Here is a 19728-nt window from a genome sequence, read left to right on the forward strand (position 1 = left end):
ATTGTGATTCACTCAATTAGAACTGAAATGCTCACCATGCGTTGAAAAAAATAATAGTATTCGATTTTAGACAGAGATACAATGGATTTTTGATTGATAGAAAACAATTTTGAAATTAATTGATTTTTGCGGCTTACAAGTTTGCTTGTGTTGGTGAACGTGTTTTACCAGTTTTGCAGTAGTAATAGTGTGGACGTAAGAATATAACCTAAAACGAATCAATGGTGCGAAAACATTCAACATTTTCAAGTATTTATGCTTAATATGGACAAATGATCCACTTACCCCACTGATACACTTCCGCCACTGTACCTTAACTATATTGCTGTGGATGATAACTTTTTTTTCACTACGTTGCACAGTGCTTCCAAGGGCCTAAATTCGTGATCGAAAAAGTTTTGTACCAAGCATATGTGCCTTAACATAATTCTAATTGTTGAAAAACTTATGGATCGATATATGAAGTAGTACTTGAGGTTTGCTTCTTCAAATGGATGGGGTGATTATAATGACGTACCGTGCGGCCTTAAGTGCCCCTAAGTCCTCCTCAACTGCAATGATTCATCGTGTGCGCGGCCTACCACGAAGTCAACGGCTTCGTCCGGGTTGTCTGTTGAATATTATCTTTGTTGCGTTTTTCATACGGCATACGGGCAACATGACCAGCCCAACGCAGTCTGTCGTGTTTTATACGCTTGACAATATCTACCTCCTAATACACTTGGTACATTCGTGATTTGTGCGACACCGCCAGATGCCGCTTTCTAATTTACCGCCGATTGCGTTCAAAAATCCCGAGAGCTGTTCGGTCGACTTCCTTCGGACTCATTGCCGTATAGGGTAACCCAAATAAGCAGTGTTTTATATAACGCGAGTTTTATCTTCGTTTGTAGGCTACGGGATCTACTGTTTCAGTGTGATTATCGGTTTTACTATCAGACCTCGAAAATAGTACCTTTACTGACCATTTTTACGAAACAATGTGACTTTTTGTTCCGAAAAGTGAGTTCTAGTGACCAGGTCGATATAGTGACCATATCACTAAATATTGAATACCAGCCCTGTGTTCAACAAATGGCGCAATTTTGGACCGTCCAACAATAGGCCCGATACCCTACACTGTTTTATCTGATTCGGAACGGTGATTCCATCAGAGGAAAAGCGCAGTACTATTCTCACCTTATCGCATGCGCGTTTGGAGTGCTATTTGGGGTTATTCGTCACTCTGTAAGTAGACCCCAATTGCTCAGATTATTGTTCAAGTTGTTTGCAATCAGTAACATAGGAGTGGAACTTCGAAATGGCACGAATAAGTAAAGCCGCGTTACGACGCTTCCTGAATCAAAACCTATTGATCACGCTAACTATTGGCGGTGTGATTATCGGCATAGCGCTTGGATTGGGATTGCGGAACATTGGTGAACATGGCAGCACATGGACTCAAAGAAATGTTATGTACGTTAACTTCGTCGGCGATCTGTTTCTGCGGGTGATAAAGGCCATTATACTGCCATTAATTGTGACGTCACTTATCTCGGCGGTAGGATCACTGGAAACGAGCCTGTCCAAGAAAATAGGTGGCATGGCTATTGTATACTACATTACTACGACGGTCATAGCCGTGTTAGAAGGAGTTGCTTTGGTGATAACCATACAGCCTGGAGTACGATCTGGTGACGATCAACTGTCGGAAAATGGTTCCAAAGCTAACATCACTACGGCTGATACTCTGTTGGATCTTATCCGTAATATATTTCCCCCCAACGTGGTACAAGCCTGCCTGCAGCAGTACCAAACTGTGCTAACTCCCCCCAAGGCGCATCCCACTGAGACAGATCTTGAAAAGTGGGATATTAGCGGGCGCTTCACGGACGGCACCAATTTAATCGGTATCGTGGCTGCATCAATTGTGTTTGGCGTTGCGTTGAGTGTCGTTAAAAATGAAGCACAAATACTATTGAAATTTGTTCAACAGCTTTCGCAAACCGTTATGAAGATTACCGGTTGGATTATATGGTAAGTATCGATATAGCGTCAGCAAAGGCTGATGAAAAACTATTTGTGAAGTAGGGATGATGTACCATTATTCGACAGCCTAAGGCAATATATTGTTAATAAATTAGTCAAATAACATCTGAACACTGCCAACACGTTGAACAAAAGCTTTCAATTCATGTTCGACATGTAAAATATAAATAATGACCACAAACTTTATTTTGTATTGAAAACAGAGGTGGCTAAGACTGAATCATCTGCACCAGTATTCGTTAGGATTTTCGGGTTCGATGGATAATGGTGCATCTACCCTATAGCTACCCTCGATCTAAAACTTACTTCTACGTTACTGGCTGCTTGGGCACGTTAGGAGTTAGGTACTCATCAATATTAACCTCCTTTTCCCGATCAGCCTATAGGCCTATAGATAACCGCGTAGTGTCGGGTCTAGAAACCCTTCTATGATTGATTTGGTCTCAACCGACTCTAGTCATCTTTGTAGACAACTGATTACTCATGCTGATTTTGATTCTAATCATGTCCCTGTTACATTTCAAATATCTCATGAAGCGATTCTCAATCCTATCAGTTCCACATATGAAACATATATTGTCTCTAATATTGATGTTAACATTTCTTTACAAACAAAACTTGATATTGACAATGCTCTTGAAACTTTAACAAATTCCATTGTTGAAGCCAGGAGCATTGCAATTCAAAAATGTGAAGTAAAATTTGAATTCGTGATTATAGACGATGATATTAAACTCTTGATCCATCTTAAAACCGTGAGGAGAAGGCAAATTCAACGCACTCGCGATCCTGCTATGAAAATTATATGGCAGTATTTGCAGAAAGAAATCAAAAAACTTTTTTCACAATAAGGGTCAAAAATTTTGAAAATAAAATTTCTCAATTGGATCCTGGCCCTAAGCCCTTTCGGAAATTATCTAAAATTTTGAAAAAACCTCAGAAGCCAATACCGGCATTGAAAGAGGAAAACAAATTATTACTAATCAATTGCGAAAAAGCTCAAAAAATTGCCATGCAGTTTGAAAACGCAACACCAGCTTCTGCACCTTCCATCTGTCTGGGAAGCAGCCTTCCCCTAGACACTTCTGCAACGCTGTCCTGAATATGACTAGGAACGCCAATATTGCTGCCCTTAGCGCTACGTTAGGAATACCATCTGGTCCGGGAGCTTTGTTCAGCTTTAATCCTTTCGCAACCGTTACCAGCTCGGCGTTAGACGCTTGGATACCGGCATTTTCTTCATCTACGTCAGCGTACGGTGTGGGCGGCCACACGGTTGGAGCATGCGTAGGAAAGAGACCGTCCACTATCGCCTTCAGTTTGTCGGGGCACATTTCAGCTGGGGTAACTGGGCCCTTGATCTTCGCCATCGCTACTCCATAGGTGTTGCCCAGGGATTTGCGTCAGCTTCCCGGCACAACTTCGCAGTTCGTTTTACTCGTCGCTATTTCCCGTTTGAACGCGGCTCTGGCCAGTCGGTAGGTATTTTACGCTCTTCCATTCTGGCTTTTGATCTAGCACTCTGCACGCGTCTTCTGGCTCATAAGCAGGCTGCGCGAAGGATGCTGAGTCTGTCGTTCCACCAGTATGCAGGACGCAGCTGATTCCTTAGCAATTTTCTCGGCATAGTTCCGTCACACGCTCCCACTTACGCTACTGTCAGCTCTCCTGCATCCATGTTTGGAGCGTCGCTTACTGCTCGGAGTGCTTCGACGAAAAGATCCTTGTCGAAATGCTTCGTCTTTCATCTTCGTTCTCCATTCCTCCTCTGCCATACTGCACAACTTCTCTGGCCAACGCAGTAGTGGATCGCTTAATAGTCACTGTGGGTCTATTCTTCGCTAACTCTTCAGTTCATATTGGTGATCAGCGACGGGCTGCAAAAGGTCACGTCAATGATGGATTCCCTACCGTCTTTGCGAAATGTACTACGAGACCGTCGTTGCACAGCCTTACGTCGAGCTTCGCTAGAGCTTCCAGCAAACTGTTTACTCTCGCGTTGGTCAGTCTACTACCCCACTCCACGGCCCAAGCATTGAAGTCTCCTCCGATTATTACCGGCGTTCGACCGATCTGCTTGTCGGTTAGCACAACCAACATCTGGGTGTACTGCTCCAGTGTCCACCTCGAGCATTACCGTCTTAGCTGTCTTTCAGTATCGCATGTAAGGGGAAATGGTTTTAAACATGCACACCCCACAAAGATGAAGATAAATGGACGGCGTATCTGAAATCTTTAATCGTGACCAACTGTTAGGTTCTTTAGTCTTCCAGAAGTGGGTTGTTTAATCAAGTGATATGAAAAAAACATTTCAAACTACCAAAATAGTCAAACTACCTGACAACATTGTTCATTAACCTTTCAGTCGTCACCAGAAGCATCGCGTTGATGCTGTGTACGAAAAGCGAGTTTTTTTTTCATCTATGTTGTACAAAATACAAAAGTGCGTCTACTTATGTGATAAGAAAATTCCACTTTACAGGCTCTCACCGATTGGCGTCTTATCACTCATTATGGCCAAGTTTCTAGAGATGGAAGATCTGGCCGATGTGTTCAACAAGCTCGGCATGTACTTTGCGGTGGTCACGGGTGGCATAATATTCCACGGAGTGGTAACCCTTCCGGCCATATATTTCATATTCACGCGTAAGAACCCGTACACCTTTCTTGCAAATATGGGTCAAGCTCTGGCAACGGCTTTTGGCGCATCGTCCAGTTCGGCGGCACTTCCGGTTACGCTCAAGTGTTTGGAGGAGAAGAACCATATCGACACTCGGATAACCCGATTCGTTATACCGATTGGCACAACAATCAATATGGATGGCACTGCGTTGTATGAGGTACGTTACCAGACATATCACTGGATTTTACTACTAAGTAAATCATTATTTTCACTAGGCAGTGGCGGCCATCTTCATAGCCCAGATGCGTGGAATAGACATGACATTTGGTAAGGTTCTAGCGGTCGCTATTACGGCCACCGCTGCCAGTATCGGTACAGCAGCTGTTCCACAAGGTGGTTTAGTAACGCTAGTAATGGTTTTGGATTCCATTGGTCTCCCCAGCGAAGATGTTTCACTGATTATTGCCGTTGATTGGCTGGTGTAAGTATATGAATTTCTACGGGAAAAAATGACAAATACTTATGTACTTACCGAAACATAATTGGGGAAATTTATGTACTTGTGTGGTCCCTTTTTGAGGTGAACTGATTGTGGTTTTAAAAAACTCGAGTGAAAATTTATCAACAGGCAGCTGTATGAAAATGCCAGACGTTCATCTCTTCTCGTCAGCGTGTGTAAAGTATTGTACTGGTCATTTCAAAGTATGTCGTTATGCTCCTGTTACGCGGCGCTGTCGTCAAATTGAGAACGCTACAAATTTGCCGCTTTTTACACTTTGGCGCTAGTGTCGATAACAAAAATTGCTACTTGTCGCTAGCGTTACTTTGTGTGCTAATGCATTTTGATGTTCACTAGTGACATCGTGTTGTCGAAACGAGTTTGTATGTCGGGCTGTCTGCGTTGGCGGCGCAGATGTTTGATTCGAAACTTTATACATAGTTCAGATGAAATTTTGTTCGAGCCTCCATGTCTGTTCTCTGTGGTAAAGGTTAATAAATGTTTATGATACATTTTTAAAGTATTCGTAAGCAGCTGCAAATATATCTGTGTGGCTCATTTTTATCCAAATCATGTATTTTCAGATGAAATAGATGATTCTCTTATTTTTTATCCAGGAACTCGATTTCCTTATAATTAAAAATTACTTAGTTATAAGTTATCCATAAAAACTCTAACTTTCTCGTTCCAGAAATCGGATTCGTGCAGCCGTGAATGTTTTGGGTGACTGCTTTGGAGCCGGCATTGTAGCACATTACAGCAAAAAGGATCTCACAAACGAGGACACGGACAATGAAAAGTCTCCAGAAAGTATTGCGATTAATGAAAATAAATAATTGTAAATAAAATGCTTGTGATATGAACAAAAGACATCTGGAGCATTTGCTAAATATGCGAAATTTATTTACTCAGCCTCCCTCTGTATCGTATTTTCTCGCTAGATTACAAAGTAAACCTTAGAAGCTATGTCCGGCTTGTCCGCATTGAGGTTATGTTCAATTGCTTGAAAAGCTGTTTGCACTGATGAGGTGTATGTTTCTGTTTGTTTCGTAACTACCTACCTAATTAGTGGAAATTATGCATAATACCATCAGTCTTCGCACAACTGATCACGATTTTCTCGCATACGTTTCAATTTTCGCTTCACTGCCAATACGCCTGTAATATGGAAATGTTAAATGTTCAAGAGATGGATAAGTTCAATTGGATGAACTTACATTTTATAGTTTGAAGCACTTTTGTTGACGAATTTTCGCCTTCTCTATGACGTGATCCGCTTATTTTGCTCTTGCTAATAGGAAAAAAATGCAGTCTTAAATATCACAGCATTATTAGACTATTACAAGAATACCTCGATATAAGATTCATTCATTTATTTAATGATATTGCGCGCAAATCCCAAAATTGTATTACCGTCAAGCTACCATTCACCGTGCATTTAAGAAAAATTTGCACTTCAATAAATTGTATAATTTTGCCGCGTACTAAAATACCACTACGTAGCGTGCAGTTATATAATAATTCAGGAAAAAATATAAAACTAGGGCTGGATAACAAGAAATACTCTAAAAATATGTTTGAAAATGTGATGTTAAGGTCGCCTCGTACCGTGCTATGTCACCATTTACCGTGCACACTAGTGCACCATTCACCGTGCATACAGTTTTCGTCATGATTTAATTTTGTATCTTGAACAGGGTTGTTAACGTTAATCAACGATTAACGCCGTTTCGTTATTTCGTTGACGTTAACCTGTAACGATTAACGAAGCTTGCGTTGATTGCGTTGAAAAACAATTTAACGATAACGTTAACGTACAGCGTTGATTCAACGTCAACGATTTCGTTATTTCTAACGTTAAAGATTTGAAGATTCCAATATCTTAAAATAAAATAATTACTTGCTCTCATATTCGATTGATTTATAAATTAGTAAATGTAGAAACCCAGAAAATGATGCAGTTTAGTTAATAATAAATAACGAGTGAACATTCTATTACTAACATAAAAACATGATAATTGCGAATTGTGTGGACAGTTTCAACTTAAACACTAGTGAAACATGCCATGTTCAGAAACGATTATTTAGAAGAAAAAAAAGCTTGATCTCATTGCAGGTTTTTTGGAAAGTTTACTGATTTTCTCTTAGTCGGGTATGGTGAAAAATGCCGTTTATATTAGAGCTCCACAATATCAGAAATGAGAAAATATGCTCTACGACCATTGACACTTTCGATTGCAATGAGAACTTTTGTCTGCTATGGTATGTTAGGGTATTATGGCAACTTGTATTTAGAAATGAGAAGTCGGGTCATCCTGGGGGCGGTCACTCAGAAACATTTGGTTGCCGGATGGGTAAAAAAGGACGCCGTGTGCTGGCTAGAAGTAAAGGAAGCCGCTCTTTGGTGACGGTTTTAGCTAATTGTTGTGGGTTGCTGGAACGCCGAGATGTCATAGGACGAATACAATATTGCTAGGAAAATCTTTGCAATTTGTAAAAGTTCTTCCAAGCAATCACAAACTGACGTTCAAAAAAGCTGACTGTTGTTTGCCTGCAATGTGAACTTAGATTTTTTTCAATCAATTTTCAATCAGCATAGAAACGTGATGTTTATTGATTTTTGGAAACATTCTCTGAGAACCTTTTCGAAACATACAATCAACGCTTAGGTTAGCGGTGATCGTTGACGTTGATTCAACGCAAACACGTTAACGTTGACGTCAACAGCCATGAAAATTAACGCAACGCCGTTGACGTTGATCCAGTGCACAATCAACGTTAACGGCGTTTATCGTTGATTAACGTTAACAACCCTGATCTTGAAGAAACGTTGATAGTGGAGCAACTATGTTGCTAGTAGTGTGCGCACTCATTTTTAAGAGTATTAAAATCTTCATTTATAATAAAAACCATAAAAAGTTCAAAAATTTACTAAATAAATAATTTTTCATTAAAATCGTTATAGGAGGTTTGACTGTATTATCCAAACCATTTCATATTCACTCAAACACTCAATATGAAGTTTTTTAATCACGACATAACAATAAATCTAATATTACCGAATAATTTCAAACTTTTTACAGTAATGCACGGTAATGGGAACCATACATATTGAAAAGGGTTCATTTACCGTGCATTTGGGTTTTAACTGAAACACAATAAAAAATTATAAATTGCATAAAATTTCATTGCTCATACGATGAAATACATCTAACTAGTAGTATCCACAGTGTAAACTTGTGGAAATTTTGAAAAATTTCATACTCTAACGTTAAAATGAAAAATGGTAATTTTTGGCGTTTCTACTAAGAGTGTTGAAAAATCTCATTATCAAACAGAATTCACATGATTTTGACTACATAAACTAGGTTTTTCAAAATGATTTGTGACAAAAACTACGTCATTTTATCAGTTTTATCTTATTTTGCTGACAAAAGAATAATTTGTGTAAATTGTATGAATATTCTGTAGGAATTTGTATATGTGCACGGTGAATGGAGCCCGCACGGTGACTGGTGACTTAACGGTACCACTTTTTTGTTTCCGCGCCAGCATTCGGCGCCAGACTCGGCGACAAGAAATAAATACGGCAGTCAAAGGGATGGTTGGTATTCCTGACATTTGACATGCTTGACATTTATAATTGATCGATTGTGAGCAGGGGGGTGGCATAAGCCAATATTTACCAACCAAACATCAATTCAACATGGCGTCCAGTGTTCTTGTTTTGATTTTGGGAGAGACGAAACATATGTTTTTATGGGTAGGATACATCAATAGGCAAATATAATGCGCCACCGTCATAGAGGTCGCTGGAGAAGAACGAGTGAAATGTCACTGAAAATGTTTGTTTACGTCCAAAATTCAATTCTTCAACCCAAAAATTTGTTCATAATTAATCGATTATTGAACTATTTTCCATTGGCACACTCATTTTGTACCATTATTCTTGCCACACGTGTGATTTCACAACAAATTTAACCACTAACAAAGAATCCGAAAGTTTATAACCTATGTTGCCAAACACCAATTTTCCAAGTTTATCCCACTAATTGTACATGAGCACTGACCGGATCTGTACATTTTCAAAGGAAAAAAAGTTTATTCTGTTTCTCAATGATCTTTGATCGTCTACAAAATAACTATTCCGAGAAAAAGTTTAAATTGTGTGGTCCTTCCTATGCTGCACACGGTAAGTTCTCAATCCAACCTCTTTTTTGCCGGTTCTTCTACTAGCCACCAGATGTCGGAGTGATCGTTTAGCTTTGAAAATATTTGCCTATAAAACCTCGCTAATGCGTAAAACATTAAACAAAATGATGAGCTAATAAAAAGCGTCATCAAAGACAAATCGTGGGCGTCATCATACACGACGATTCAATGCGATATGTTTAATTGCCAGAATCTAGCACTAGCAGCGTATGAGCCGTATGCTCGAAAATCAGGAGCAAGGTTAGGGCAAACCTACCAGAAAGTGGGTACCAAAACGCGAAGTACCAAAACGATGTGAGGAAGAATCGAAATGTATGCAGGATGACAGCGGTGTCAGTCCCCTGATTGTGAGTGCATAGTTTTCATGGAAGTAGCACCGTACCTTCGTAGAATCGAATTGTTTTCAGAATTTATCTTATATCGAGGAGTCCTTGTACTAACTTAAAAAAATTGCCCTGAGTCGCATATAAGTCCCACATTTGCATAATTTTCACAGAAAACGAAAATCCTTATATGGCTAATGTAAGGTGACCAGACGTCCCGCGTTTCGCGGGACAACGCAATTTTCAACATGATATTACTGCGTCAAATCTAATTGTTTGACTAAACTGAGCAATTAGATTATGATTAAGAGCTAAAATGTGTGTAGAATACACATCCAATACGAATAATGTTTAATTGGGAACGAGATCTGACAGGGTGTCCCACGTTTCGCGGGACATATATGGTCGCTTTAGGCTAATGTAAGTGGTGTTTGTTTCCACACAATAGATTTCTTTTGGGTAAACGAAATTAACATAATACTTACTCATGGAACAATTTCAGCTCCAGATATGCCTGCTTAACAGAACGATAATGTCGATAATTGGGAGAATCCTTGAACAAGATGCAGCGCACGGATGACTCTCCTCCGATGCAGTCGTTCGTTTGCAAATGATAGATTTTATGGTAGAAGTATTTCAGGATCGGAGAGTTCCAAATACACGAACAGTACCATAACCAGAAAAAGAGATTCAGATATAGATAAAGCTCCTTGCTATTAGCATAGAGGGTCGGAATGAGAAACTCAAATGGTAGAACGTTTAGGAACAGGTAGGACCTGGAAAAATAAACCACACTGGAGATAAGTGGAGTTGGAATCTTACAGAAATAATATCTTACCAAGAACTAAAAATAAATATCACATACAGCTTCAAAGTACTATCACTTTTTTCCTTCGTGTGTAGCGAAAGTAGAAGTAGTAACTCTTGTATAAGATTGAATATTCCTAGGTAAAGATTCAATAATACACTGTAGTTCTCCAAGCGAAGCACGAAACAACAGATCAGCAATGAGGCGTAGAAAAGCTTCGAAATAGCCTCCGAATAGTCACCATGCTTGGCCCTGCCCACTGCGCCATTAAGGTCAAAGGCGACTAACAGCATCGTTACGAACTCAAATTTGACCACATCGCAAGCCGTCAGAAAGATTGTGTTGTTGTATTGAGGAAAGTATTTACTGCTCTGGTTCGCAATCTCAGGGTTTATCAAAAGTTTGTGATATAATGTGAGGTATATCGTGGCCGCGGTGAAGAAGCAAATGTTCCATGCATGGTGAATTGTTTGGGAATGTTTCAGTTGTCTCACACGACCCCGGCGGAGGAGGTGCTGAAAAGAAAAGAAATTGAAGCAAACTGCTACGTGAATCTAATTATAATGATTTTGTTTTTTTAGCCTAACTTTTTTAATCGACTTAAACCAAGGAACGATTGATTCGACGAGGAGTGCCAGAGAAAGATGGGTAAGAAGAACGCACTCAAAAGACGGATGTTGGTGACCGCAAAACGGATGCATCGCAGAAAGAAAAAGGAGCATGAAAATTAGCGCCGTTTCCTGCCATATAACATGATCGCCAAAAAAAACTTGCTCTCGGATAAAACAGTGGTGGCCGTCAGGTGGAAAAAGTACTTCGAGACAATGTTGAACGGGGAAAATAGAAGAGGATCAGTTAGCAGAATTTGAACCGATGACGATTGACAGGGTTTGGAACATCCAATGCTAGATAAGGTAACGAAAGCTACTGATGGACTGAAGAACAACAAGGCTGTTGGGATGGACGAGCTCCCGAAAAAAAAAACTCTTTCACCGCCGCCGCCTACAGATGTGTACGGACTACGATCTTTTTTGGAGCCCATCAACTACTACGGCAAGTTTGAAAGCGTTCGAGCAGTTCAAGGCAATTCTCTCCTTGGTTCTGCTACTCACGCATTACGATCCGAAGCGGAAGATCATCGCTGCTGACGCTTCTTCCGTTGGGCTTGGGGCAACAATCAGCCACAAGGTCCCCGACGGTAACATCAAGGTCGTCCAGCACGCTTCTAGGGCACTCATGAAGGCCGAGCAAGGCTACAGCCAACTGGACCACGAAGGTTTGATACTCTTCAGACGGCACTTTCGGTTGCAAACCGACCACCAGCCTCTGCTCCGTATCTTCGGCTCGAAAAACCGGTCTACACTGCCAATCGGCTCCAACTTTTCGCTCTCCAACAGCTGCGCTACGATTTCGACATCGAGTACGTGCGTGCCCACAAGTTTGGCATCTGCTTTCCCGGTTGATCAAACAGCATGTCAGGCCCGAAGAGGACTACGTCATCACGAGCCTCAACCTGAAAGGGGATCTCAGATCAGTTGTATCTAATAAATACGGTAAAGGTTTTGACTCTCAATTTCAGAGCCGTCGCGCAAAACACCCAAGCAGATCCACTGCTCCGTTAAGTCTGTCTACCACCACGTTCAATATGACTGACCCCAGTCAAAGCTTTCGGAGTCCAACATTCAACGGTTACAAGTCAGGCAGGAATCGCTCTCCAGCGCTCACAAGTGCCGAATTCCGATTTCTGCGCCTCCTACGGCATCGAACAGCTCATTCCATCCACAATCAAATGTCCAAGCGGAATGATTTGTGGACACTTTCAAGAGGGCCGGGAAAACGATTCGAGAGGGGAGAGGATCGATACAGCACGCACTGGATATTTCCTGCTTACGTAGCGCAGCACACTCAACCGGGCTCTGCCAGACCAGCAGTCGCCATCAGAGATCATGTTAGGACGCAAAATCCACACGTGTCTCAAGCTTCTGCGTTCTCCGCCGGTACGAACACCAGTTCCAACGTCCGACGACCCCAACCGAGACCGAACCGAGATCCTTCAGCTGAAACGACCCTATAAATATATTTACGCCAACCTCCACAGTCGTAACAGTTGCAATTGGGTTCCCGGTAAAGTCGTCGAAAAGATCGGAGAGGTGATGTAGATGAGGCGTTGTTAAAAATCACGCTGCCCCATTAAACATTTGACAGGTCAACAGCCGACTAAATTGTTTGAAAAATCGGACGATTGTTGCACCGACGCTTATGGAAGATTAGCACAGGGATCAACCGAATATCACCCGACTTAATAGGGTGGGGCGACGCAATCCTACTAAATAGGTGGATAAATCGGTATTTTAAGTAAACTCCAAGAAAGTTGACCTAAACATCAGATTTCCTCGGTCACCCGATTTAATCTAGCGATTGATCAGTTGATCGCTGTGTTAAACTTCCATAAGCGTCGGTGCAACAATCGACCGATTTTTCAACCAATTTAGTCGGCTGTTGAACTGTCACATGTTTAATGGGATGGATTTAATCCCTTTAATCCCAGGTCTCCTGTCAATTGACGCCGTTGCGGCGATCAGCTGTTCCGAAACGTCTCGCAAAATGGCTCATTTGATTTTTGTACAGTACCGGCTAAAAAATTAAGCACCAGGTGAAATTGCTCATAATAATAGTAGTTTTTCTTTTGCAGTTTTTTGTTCAACAACAATTATATTAAAAAAATTGGCTTGTTTATACGGTTGACTCTCCACATCTCGATGTTCTTCATCTCGATATTTCTCCCTACGTCGATGATTGCTTCGGTCCCTTCATTCTACATGCGATTTCCCTCTCCATATCGCGATATCCCCCTTATCTCGATATCTCCATATCTCGATGTGTTTCTGTTGATTTTTTGCTCCCAATTCTCTCTCCATATTTCGATATGAACATTATCAAAGGTTACTAGATCAGATTTGAGTGATTCAGAACAATTTGGAAACTCGAAACGAAGTTTGTTTGTTTACTATTTTCCTAGTAACGTAGTGATTTTCAATCTAATGTTCATGAACTTTGTTTCGATTTCTCCCTATCTCGATAGTCCCTTCGATATCGAGATGTGGAGAGGCGACTGTACATTAATAGCTTGAGTGGAAATTTTTGACTTTTAAGAGTAACGCTTAAACGCCTAAATGTAGGCAATTTTCTAAGTAATTTCAAACTATCTAACAGAAATTCTATTATAATAACCAAATGAGCGAATTGGTACGAATTTTGATGATAAAATCTGTTTTGGAGATATATTTTAAGCATCCTCAGGAACTTTCAGATTGACACCATGTTCATATCCTTGTTTGAAATTAGAAGTTTTTGGAAGTCTGTAAATACTACACATTACATGATTCTGCATTTAAACATTAATTTCAGAGAAAAGAGCATTCCTTAACCCCAAAAACTTTACAACACGCAATTTGAGCATTGTTAAGACAAACAGCATTCATTTACTACAGGTGACATTGACATCTGTGCTCTATTAGTAAGAAATAAAATCGTGTAACACGGTGCTCAATTTCACCCTACTGATCAATTTCACCCGAATTTACGGTACTTTTGAATATACTTAACTCATGATTTACAAAAAAAATACCTTTAAACTTTTATCGAAGTACGAGAACAACAAAGCCAACAAGCAACAAATCCAGAAAACATTGTTCACGGCCTTTCTAAGTAACATGTTGCAGTGTGATAACGTCCAATTTGTGCAATCAGTAATCGATCTAAAAATATGGAATTAAAAATTAAAAGACCATTTTATTTGAGGAAACATGAAACACTAAATATAAGCTCACCTGTAAACGACCTTACAGTGCTTCGTTGTACTTCACAGCCTACTGTTATCCTCGAATGGGATGATTAACAAATACGTCCAATAATAGCGGTGTCCATTTTCCGGCAATTGTATTTTTACTTACCATTTGTTCAAGTTATTATTTGCTAAATCGATACATTTCTCAATATCTAAATCGCGATAAATTTTTCAGCAATTTAGCAATTGAAGTGCGAAACTTTGTTTCACACGATCAAAAGCTGCCATCAAAACAGAGTAGCTTCTTCCCTGTTTGGTGGTTTTTCAGTTTGTTTTGATTGCCACTGTCAAGTGCAAAATAAATTATAGAACCAATATTTGTATAGATTGGCAGATACGATGACGAAAGCTAGACTTATTTCGTTATGGTTTTGTTAGGGTATGTTTTGTTTCGCATAATATTTTCAACAAATAAGTAAGTTTTGAGGTAAAAAAGTGCTTTTCTCTTTTTTTATGATCCTCTGCGAAGTTGATCTGTTTTTTTTTTTGTTAAGGTTCGAACCGATAGATTAAGGTGAAACAGTTTGGAATCAACTTCTAAGATGGCACTCAAACTTAAAAGGCACAAATCTCGCGAAGGAAGCATCCAAAAACAGTGCACTTTTTATTTTGGCTTTGTGCACAAGCAGAAAACTTAAAATAAGAAGACCAGAAACGTTTGTCAACTATTTCTCCAGTTTAGTGCCTTTGAAAACGTGAGTAGGGGCACAAGTCGGCCATTGTGCCGGCCATCTTTGGATTCTGAGATGTTTCACCTTAAAGGCTCAAATTAGTTTATTTTAACCAAATTTTGTTTGTTCAGCAGATAGCTAGTTTTCCTTGTTCTTGGACAAGCAAATCCATTATCAGAAGGAGGCGATTCATCAGTATTTCCATTGAAATCCATTACCGTCAAACGGGGTGACTTGCAACGGCGGGGTGACTTGCAACACATTGTAATTTACAACTAAATTTTACTATAAAACTCAAATTTTAAAAGAAAATTTGTTTTAAATCGGCGCATCAATACGTTGGACACACAATTCAAGTAACGGCCACGATTAAAGCTGTCATTATAAATATGTTTATACATTAAACATAATTCTTTTAAGTGTCTTGAAAACTGATACTTGAAGGAGGTTCAAAATCGTGACCTGAAACCATGAGATAGATATAATTTATAAAAATAATACTCTACATGGTTTTTCTATAACTAATAAGTGATAATATGACAAATTTTATTTTACGAAATTGTAGTAATAACTTTTTAATAAAAATCATTTTTATATAAATGTACCTATGCGGGGTGACTTGCAACACTTTATTTCTAAGCTATTTAGAGTTTTATAAAAGATAAAACTTTTGTGTTAGGTCTACTTTATAATAAAAAGAGTAATAATTCATCAATCAACTACAAACACTTGTTAAAAATACTGTTCAGTTATTATATTGGACCTTGATAATTTAACGCCTCTTTTTCCCATACAAAAACAGCTCAATTATTTTCTTACAAAAAGGTATTCAAAATGCTCTTGTACTGGTTCGAATGCTTTAAATACATGAATAACAATACTTAACAAGTGTGACTAATAAAAAATATCAACATTTTGTTGGCAAAAACTAAATTATTATTAAGTGTTGCAAGTCACCCCGCACAAGGACATTAAAAAAATTTCACCTTTTTGATGACTTTTGATATGACAAAATAATTCGATTCAATCTTCTGTCATCCCATTCTGTGGGCGGGCTGGTCATTCAAAGTTCTACGAGGAATTTAGATTTTTAGATGAACTTTAGATCATGGTTTTGGTTGATTGAAGTTGAAAAGTGTTGCAAGTCACCCCGTTTGACGGTACTAATTATTTGTTTTGGTTGAAATTTGTTTTGCTCAAGTTGACATAAACGTCACGACGTTTATAAGCATTAACATCCGTCGTATAGGCATTTTCATGTGTCCGTCTATGCATTTGATTACATCAGTGGAGGACTATCATCTCCATAGAAGAACTGTCAAAGAGCTTCCCGTTTGTCCCGATTAGCTGATTTGAAACGTCTTGTGAATAGGTCTTTACTTCATAGCGCTTATAAGCACTGTAACCAAAGATGAAATAAAACCTTGAAAAGCTTTTTCGATGATTTATTGTTTAATTCAGCATTGTTCTTTCATAAGAGCTTATCTGCATTCATCAATTTCTCTTCATCGTTGCTCTCTTTGCGTTATGGCATAAAACTGATTCACATCTCGTAACATATGTTTGTGCTGTAGGATGAAGAAACACTATATCTTGCTTCATTGATAAGAAATATTACAGATTTATCTAGCGAAGTTATTAGCGAGAGAGAGGATCGATATGGAGAAATCGCTCATGTCAGTTGTGCCCTATTGAAGTAAGTGTAAAATTATAAAAAAATTAATCATGATTAATTTAACGCTCTGGCAACTTTGGTTCTAGGCATTAGCCACTCTGTAGGCATCACCCCACGGAATCGAATGGGCATGCCTGTTATCGACTCTTGATTTCTTTTTTGAGAGCTAATTTTGCCTCTCTGAATGTTGCACCGCGTTCTTCTCTTTGTGCTTCTGTTCGTGCGCGTTACTATGGAAATAGAGTGCGCTGCTGTCAACTCTACTTCCTCCACCGATTCGCCATAGACCACTAGGGTGATATCGTCGGCGAAGCCAACAATCCTAATACTGTGCATTGCGCGCTTATTTATCGCGACGGCGATTTTCAAAACTTCTTAAAATGCTTGTAGGGAAGGTGTACCGGTTTTCGCCATGTTCCAATTATTCGCCACCCGGAATTATATACCGTTTAACGAAATATATGGTTGCCAATTGTTTAATGTTCGCCAAATTGCTTTAACATGGTACGGGAACATTCTTGGAAATCGCAAAATTTTCTCAAAAAATAATAGAAAAAATCATTTTTCTTAAAATGTTTGCTCCTTTGCACCTATTTTTCGCCATGGTGTTCCTGATTCGACACCCTCTATAAGAAATCAACGTAGGTGACGAATTCAGGAACCGAAATTAAAATTGTGGCGAATACTGGTGCAAGTGGTCCTGTATTCGCCACCCCCATTTTTAATACAAAAACAAAGTTTCTGATTAGTTTTTATATTTTCCCTGCTGAGCATGGATTGAAAGGTGGCCAAAACTGGTACACCTACCCTAGATCGTCGCAGCTACTTCAAATCGTTTCGTGTCTTCTGCGCGATTATTCCTAATTGTCCAAGGCATGATCGCGCAGAATACACCAAACATGATTTAAAGTAACTGCGACGATCTTCAAGCCTTTTTTAAGATCGCCGTAGCGAGAATTTTTTGTACCACCCATAATACCCGTCGGAAGAAGCACCTCAGTACATCATCGTACATCGCATTCCATAACAGCGGGCCCAGGATTGAACCTTGAGATACTCCTACGGTAATTCGAACGCTTTTCTGCACCTCCTCTGTGTCATACAGAAGAATCCTATTATCAAAATAGCTTTCTAGAAGCTAACACGACTGCACCGAGACCTTGAGGCGGTGAAGTGCGTGTGCTATTGCTTCCCATCAGCCCGGAACGCATTCTTCACATCCAGAGTGACAACCGCGCAGTAACGGATTCCGCTCCTTTTATGCTCGATTGCCACCTTCGCTGTCTGAACGACCGACTGGATAACGTCCAGAGTAGATTTACCTTTCCTGAATCCAAACTGGTTGTTGGACAGGCCGCCTGCATCTTCCATGTACGGTACTAGCCTGTTGAGGATCAACCTCTCCAACAACTTGCCCGTCGTATCTAGTAGACAGATAGGTCTATACGCCGACGGGTCTCCCGATGGTTTCTTCGCCTTTGGTAGTAGCACCATACATCCGGGAAGATTCCTTGATCAATGCAGCGTTGCATCGTGGTTCTGAACATGTCCGGAACCACATTCACTGCTGCTTTTAAGGCAACATTCGGGATACCATCGGGTCCCAGTGCCTTGTTTGACGCAAATGATTTCACGACTTCTGCCAGCTCTTCGTTCGTCACTCTCGCCACTTCTTCTCCTTCATCTGCCGCATATATACGGCACTGGGGGCCATGGGCTTGTAGAGTACATCGATTATCGATATCAGCAACTCGGGTGAGTTCTCTTGAGGCGCTATGGCACCTTTGGTCTTAGCCATTACCACTCTGTTGCACTCTTCGTCTAGCCCGAAGGCAGATCGCTCGAAGATTTGCTAATGATTCGCACCACCAGTACACCGGCGGCTTGTTTTCTCTTGGAGGGGCTTTTCTCGGCATGGATGCATCACACACTCGTGATATCATAGCAACTAACTTTTCATCATTTAGGTCCAGAGTATTCCGTTCGCGCCTCACGGTTTCAGTGAAAACTTCGTCGTCGAAGCGCTGTTTTCCAACCTTGGATTTAGATCGAGTTACATCGCATTGCTCGCCTGCGGTATTATACTATAGCGAATCGATTGATGATCGCTATGAGTATAACCTTCATCAACGCGCGAGGTCCTGGTACCTAGAAGGTTAGGACTACAAAACGTCACGTCGGTAATCAATTCTGCACCATTACTGACGAAGGTACTCACTGTACCCACATTTGCCAGCTCTACATTTATTGCGACCAGGGATTCCAATAATACACAGTTAAAAAAAATGAAGATTACACGTCATGTAAACTTCATTCATGCGATGTAAACATGACGTCATGTAAATTTATGTCTGATATCATGAAAAAATGTGTTATATGTCATGTAATCACTCAGAATCCTGCTGGATTACATGACATATAATTGAAGTTTACATGGCATATCATGTAAATATCCATGATATTCCACGCTCCAATTATGTGCATTATATGTCTCAGAAATTTACACTTTTCGTTCGAACTGTGTAGTTGGCCTCTTTGGTCGGTGCAGCGGCTACTCCACTCCACTGTCCACGCATTGAAGTCACCAGCTATCACTACTGGCTGCCGATTAGCTAGTTCGGCTATCATCCTGTCAACCATGTGGGAAAATTTATCAATTCTCGCGTAACTTTTCAAAACGTCCTAAGTAACAAATGTAAACAAATCGAGATTATCATTGCAAATCATTTGCGTTGCACCACTTAGCAGCACACTAGAACACTCGTTCTGATATATTAACAATGAATTAATCTATTAAAAGCTTAACAAAATGACCAATGTTCAAAACTGCATCGCTTTTAATCAATTGTTACATTGGACCTTTGATCAGAAAACCAACCACATGTCCTATGTAACATTTATGAATAAACACGATTCTAATGTTACATTGGACATTCCTGAATAAAGCTTTGAAATGGAGTTTAAAAGGTAGAATGATTTGTAGAAGCGTGTCTGAGACACTACTTAAATGTATAGAATGCCATAATAACTGGTTCTCAGTCA

The 19728-nt window shown here is 40.0% G+C and overlaps 2 protein-coding genes across 7 annotated transcripts; one reads left to right on the forward strand and one right to left on the reverse strand.

Moving 5' to 3' along the window:
* Positions 1–1155: 1155 nt before the first annotated feature.
* On the forward strand, positions 1156–6020 carry LOC5577251 (excitatory amino acid transporter 3). Its single transcript, XM_001656304.2, has 4 exons — positions 1156–2016; positions 4511–4868; positions 4927–5132; positions 5842–6020. The coding sequence occupies exons 1-4, from the start codon at positions 1301–1303 to the stop codon at positions 5984–5986; spliced, it is 1425 nt and encodes a 474-aa protein (XP_001656354.2). The 5' UTR covers positions 1156–1300; the 3' UTR covers positions 5987–6020.
* Positions 6021–6031: 11 nt separating this feature from the next.
* LOC5577253 lies at positions 6032–14632 on the reverse strand. 6 transcript variants are annotated; one of them, XM_001656305.2, is made up of 7 exons: positions 14447–14632; positions 14324–14365; positions 14122–14251; positions 10524–11008; positions 10171–10461; positions 6368–6441; positions 6032–6308 (listed from the first exon to the last, which is right to left on the reverse strand). In XM_001656305.2, exons 3-7 carry the CDS (start codon positions 14206–14208, stop codon positions 6241–6243), a joined length of 1005 nt encoding a protein of 334 aa, XP_001656355.1. In that variant the 5' UTR covers positions 14209–14251; positions 14324–14365; positions 14447–14632; the 3' UTR covers positions 6032–6240. The 6 variants fall into 6 exon arrangements, with proteins under 6 accessions (XP_001656355.1, XP_021704966.1, XP_021704989.1 ...); XM_021849274.1 differs by having other exon boundaries at positions 14324–14373; XM_021849297.1 differs by lacking the exon at positions 14122–14251 and having other exon boundaries at positions 14447–14631.
* Between the last annotated feature and the right edge of the window lie 5096 nt (positions 14633–19728).

This window comes from Aedes aegypti, chromosome 1 (genome assembly GCF_002204515.2).
Source record: "Aedes aegypti strain LVP_AGWG chromosome 1, AaegL5.0 Primary Assembly, whole genome shotgun sequence".
NCBI lineage: Eukaryota > Metazoa > Arthropoda > Insecta > Diptera > Culicidae > Aedes > Aedes aegypti.

Excerpts from the sequence above, each read along its gene's own strand:
- LOC5577251 (XM_001656304.2), top strand. The coding sequence starts at position 1,301 with ATGGCACGAATAAGTAAAGCCGCGTTACGACGCTTCCTGAATCAAAAC. Across the intron at positions 4,869-4,926 it reads ATGGCACTGCGTTGTATGAG|GCAGTGGCGGCCATCTTCAT; the intron begins GTACGTTACCAG and ends TATTTTCACTAG. Across the intron at positions 5,133-5,841 it reads ATTGCCGTTGATTGGCTGGT|AAATCGGATTCGTGCAGCCG; the intron begins GTAAGTATATGA and ends TTCTCGTTCCAG.
- LOC5577253 (XM_001656305.2), bottom strand. The coding sequence starts at position 14,208 with ATGTTACTTAGAAAGGCCGTGAACAATGTTTTCTGGATTTGTTGCTTG. Across the intron at positions 6,442-10,170 it reads GAGCTGAAATTGTTCCATGA|CAAGAGCAAAATAAGCGGAT; the intron begins GTAAGTATTATG and ends TTTTCCTATTAG. Across the intron at positions 6,309-6,367 it reads AGTGCTTCAAACTATAAAAT|GCGTATTGGCAGTGAAGCGA; the intron begins GTAAGTTCATCC and ends TCCATATTACAG.